This window comes from Neltuma alba, unplaced genomic scaffold (genome assembly GCF_004799145.2).
Source record: "Neltuma alba isolate B1F8T4 unplaced genomic scaffold, ASM479914v2 tig00003249_pilon, whole genome shotgun sequence".
In the NCBI taxonomy this organism is placed as follows: domain Eukaryota; kingdom Viridiplantae; phylum Streptophyta; class Magnoliopsida; order Fabales; family Fabaceae; genus Neltuma; species Neltuma alba.
This window is the reverse complement of record NW_021633206.1, coordinates 32,282-36,305: the sequence shown is the minus strand read 5'-3', so window position 1 is coordinate 36,305 and position 4,024 is coordinate 32,282. Positions and strand designations below refer to the sequence as shown.

Here is a 4,024-nt window from a genome sequence, read left to right as displayed (position 1 = left end):
TGTCTCAAGACCCTTAATAGTTTCTCTTCTTGCAACGTGGACAACTTAGAAAGAAACGATCACAGGTAAAGTAGTAGAATTACCCAAGTAGGCATACTTGAGATGTGATGGTAAAGTTTTCAACTCCAACACCGGCGGTTCATCCACAGAAGGCTTTAAAGGAGAGCTTAAAGCACTAGTCACATCCAGAGGCTCAAAAGTCTTAGCTTTTCGATACGGAAATGCTTCAATACTCATCATTTCTGCATAAGCTTCAACCTTACCATCAATACTACTTGTTTCTCCAATCAACAATGCTTCTAATGGGTCTTTGGTCAAAGATTTAATCAACTCCTCTTGCACTGTAGAATCAATCACATCGATACAATTACAGTGAGCAGAATCATCTGGAAACTTCAGGGCTTGATTCATGTTGAATATCACCTTCTCATCATTTACTCGCATGGTGATCTCACCCTTTTCTATGTCAATGAGGGTTCTTGCAGTAGCTAAGAATGGCCGTCCCAAAATAATGGGGATATTCCAATCTACCTCACAGTCTAACACAATGAAATCAGCTGGGGAATATGAATTTGTCTACCTTCACCAAGACATCTTCTACAATCCCTTTTGGATATGAGATAATCTGTTAGCAAAGAGCAATGTAACAGTTGTTGGCCTTGCTTCACCCAAATTTAATCGATTAAATACAGCTAGAGGCATCAAGTTAACACTTGCTTCCAAATCGCGTAGGGCTTTTCCATTGAAGTGTTTGCCTATGTTACAAGGAATATAAAAGCTTCCTGGATTTCTCAATTTGGGTGGGAGTTTTCGCTGCAAGATGGCACTACAATCTTCAGTCAGAGCCACGGTTTCAAATTCACCAAATCTCTTCTTTTTGGAGAGAACATCCTTAAGAAACTTAACATACTTAGGCATCTGCTCTAATGCTTCAGCAAACGGGATGTTGATGTGTAATTGCTTAAACATGTCCACAAATTTCTTGAACTGGACATCTTCATCTTTCTTCTTGAACCTTTGAGGGAAGGGAAGTGGCAGCATCTGTGTAGCAAGAGGGGGAGTTGTCTTCCTCTTTTTATCATCAACCATTTCACCCACTACATTCTTTCCTCGAACCACATCAGTGAGATTTTCTTCTGTTTGCTTCCTTTTCCTGGTTTCTTCCTCTTCTACTATACCACCTTCTTCTGAAAGCTCATTTGTATCAAGGTCAGTAGCCATACTGTTAGTGATATCCTTGCAGTCTGACTAGGCCTCTGAATGTTAGGTAGTTGCTTTCCACTTCTCAAACTGATAGCTTTGCACTCTTCATTACCATCCCTTTTTGGATTGGGAATGGTATCACTTGGTAAGCTGCTCCTTGTGAGTACATTCATTTGTGAAGCCAGTTGACCCATTTGCACCTCGAGATTCTTGATGGCTGTTTCATAGAGAGAAAATGTTGCCTTATTCTCAGCCCTTGCAGATTCTTGATTTGCTAATAGTTGAGCAAACATCTTCTCAATTTTGGATTCTTCCTTTTGAGGATGTTGCTGTTGCAATTGATGTTGCTGTGTGTTGACCATGAAAACCAGGAGGCCCATTTGTTTAGCACCAGATGGTAATATTTGTGGAGGATTCAAACTTGGCCCATTTCGCCAAGAGAAATTTGGGTGATTTCTCAAATTTGGATTGTAAGTTTGAGAGAGTAAGGGCTTCCTTGTGGTCTTTGCTGCGCATTATTCATATAATTGACTGTCTCCAAGGTGTATGGGCATTGATCAGAATGATGTTCCTCATTACAATGGTCACAAGTGTATCCCGGAGCCTGAAGTGCATGAACTCCTGCAGCATTTCCTTTCTTAATCTGCAATTCCAGATTGTCAAATCTCTTAGATATTGCTTCAAGTTGCAATGCAATATCCCTTGATGATGAAGAACTAGGCTCCTTATATCTCCCAGAACTTTGCCTTCTTTTGTTATACTGTTGCATAGTGCTAGATGCCACCTCTTCATACAGTTCATATAGCTCATTTACCTTCATCTTTCCGATTCCTCCGTTTGAAGCAGTATTCAGCATTGTCACTGTCTGATCATTCAACCCATTCCAGAAGGCTTCCATTAGAACATATTTCTTTTGCTCATGATTTGGACAATTTCTCCACATATCCTTGAATCTTTCCCAAGCCTCGTAGAATAACTCATTCGGATGCTGCTCGAAAGAAAGCAATTCACCCCTTAATGTAGCACGTTTGCCCCTTGGAATAAATCTACCCTTGAACTTAGACACAAGATCATCCCAAGTCTTAATGGAGTGTTTTGGTAAAGAATTTAACCACGTTTTCGCCTTATGAGATAGTGACATGGGGAACAATCTCAATCGCAGTGCATCTTTAGTAACCCCAGTTTGTTTGAAGTTCTCACAAACCTCTATAAACTTGGTCAAATGCTCATTTGGATCATCCTTAAAATTTCCTTCAAAAGTACCCATCATCCCCAGTAGTTGAATCATAACGGGCTTGATTTCAAAATTCCTGGCTTGAATGTCTGGTAGCCGGATACTTGAGTGAAAAGTCTGCCCTTCTTTATCCAAATAGTCATCCAGGGTGTACACATTATTCTCATCTTCCTCTGCCATGTTTTCTTCTGATTCTGATTCAAGTGGTGGTGGTGGTGGTGGCGGCGGTGGAAGTAACTGAGTTTGTTGTTAAATCTCCGGTGTGTTTTCAGTTTCTCCCGACCTGGATACTTCTTCAGTAGCTTCTTCCACAATAACTTTCAGTCTTCCTTGCATGCGTCAGGGGTTACCTGCACATTCAAATCAAAAACAAAAGTATCAAACTTATCAAGAGAAATGAACAAAATAAATACTACTACTACCTATAATCACTACAAATGCTAACTGAAACTTAAGCGTAACCAAGCACACAATAAGGACAATCAACCTCAAACACTCTAGCCGTTAGTCCCCGGCAACGGCGCCAAAAACTTGTTCACCACATAACTTGACCACAAGTGGACGGGATCACAAGTAATACAAAAAGTATCGTTCCCTCAGAGACTAAGGCTAGATGAGTTGAAAAATCATAATTGTGTATTTGATTAGGTTAAGTGAAAAAATTGTTGTAAAAGAGTTTGTGAAATGAAAATTAAGAAAACAATGGTTTAAAGCAGTATAAAATCAAATGGACCTTGAAACAATTAAGAGACTAGGGTTATTCTTCACTAAAGTACTTCATGAAACTGGATTAATTACTTCTCAAGTAGTGCTTTACAATAAGTTCAGTTAGCCTGGGTTTATAGAAGTGACTAAGCTTTCTCAAGTCAAAACCAAATGTTGCAAACACAATTAAAACACAGCAATCTCTTGCATTTGTTTGAAAAGGTTGCTCTTTAAAAACCAAAACCCATTTAGTCTATGCTAGGCCAACAGATACATCTCTGATCAATCGACAAACCATCTATTCACTCAAATAAATTTCTGGTCTAGCACGTTTTTACCAAAGTTCACGAATTAGTTTAACTTGAGAAAGTTAAACTAATCAATCAATCAATCCAAATGATGGCCAGACAAAAGGAAGCATTAAGCTCAAAGTAAAAACAACCGAATATTATCATTAACACTAAAGAGATAGTAAAACCCAAGTCTCAATCCATACAATAGATCAAAATAACCCTAGAAAAACGGATTTAGCTATACATATCGAGTAAAGAACTACAACTATAAGAGTATCTAATAGTCATAGTAGAAACAAGAAGGGAAGAAGAAGGAAACCCAGAAAATTCAAGTTACAAGCTTTGAATCTCTTCTAGCTTCAAGCCCAAAGGTTCCAAGCCTCCAAAACTCCAAACCCTAGCAGAGCCAGCCTCCAAAATTGCTCCAAAAGTCGAACCCCCTTCAGAAAACCCAGTTCCACCTCTATATGCCCTAATGTTTTAAGTTAGCAAGTAAAACGCATAACTGCGAGGGGCCAGGTGCCGCGGCGTATTCCTTCAGGCATCGCGGCGCCTATTACAGAATGACATTGTGGCTCAGGCGCCGCGG

The 4,024-nt window shown here is 39.6% G+C and overlaps 2 protein-coding genes across 2 annotated transcripts; both read right to left on the bottom strand.

Annotated features, from left to right (window-relative positions):
* Positions 1-597: 597 nt before the first annotated feature.
* LOC114741049 (uncharacterized) lies at positions 598-1,583 on the bottom strand. Its single transcript, XM_028929311.1, has 2 exons — positions 1,316-1,583; positions 598-1,187 (listed from the first exon to the last, which is right to left on the bottom strand). The coding sequence occupies exons 1-2, from the start codon at positions 1,581-1,583 to the stop codon at positions 598-600; spliced, it is 858 nt and encodes a 285-aa protein (XP_028785144.1).
* A 77-nt stretch (positions 1,584-1,660) lies between these two features.
* On the bottom strand, positions 1,661-2,617 carry LOC114741048 (uncharacterized). The gene has a single exon (XM_028929310.1). The coding sequence runs from the start codon at positions 2,615-2,617 to the stop codon at positions 1,661-1,663; it is 957 nt and encodes a 318-aa protein (XP_028785143.1).
* Positions 2,618-4,024: the final 1,407 nt, after the last annotated feature.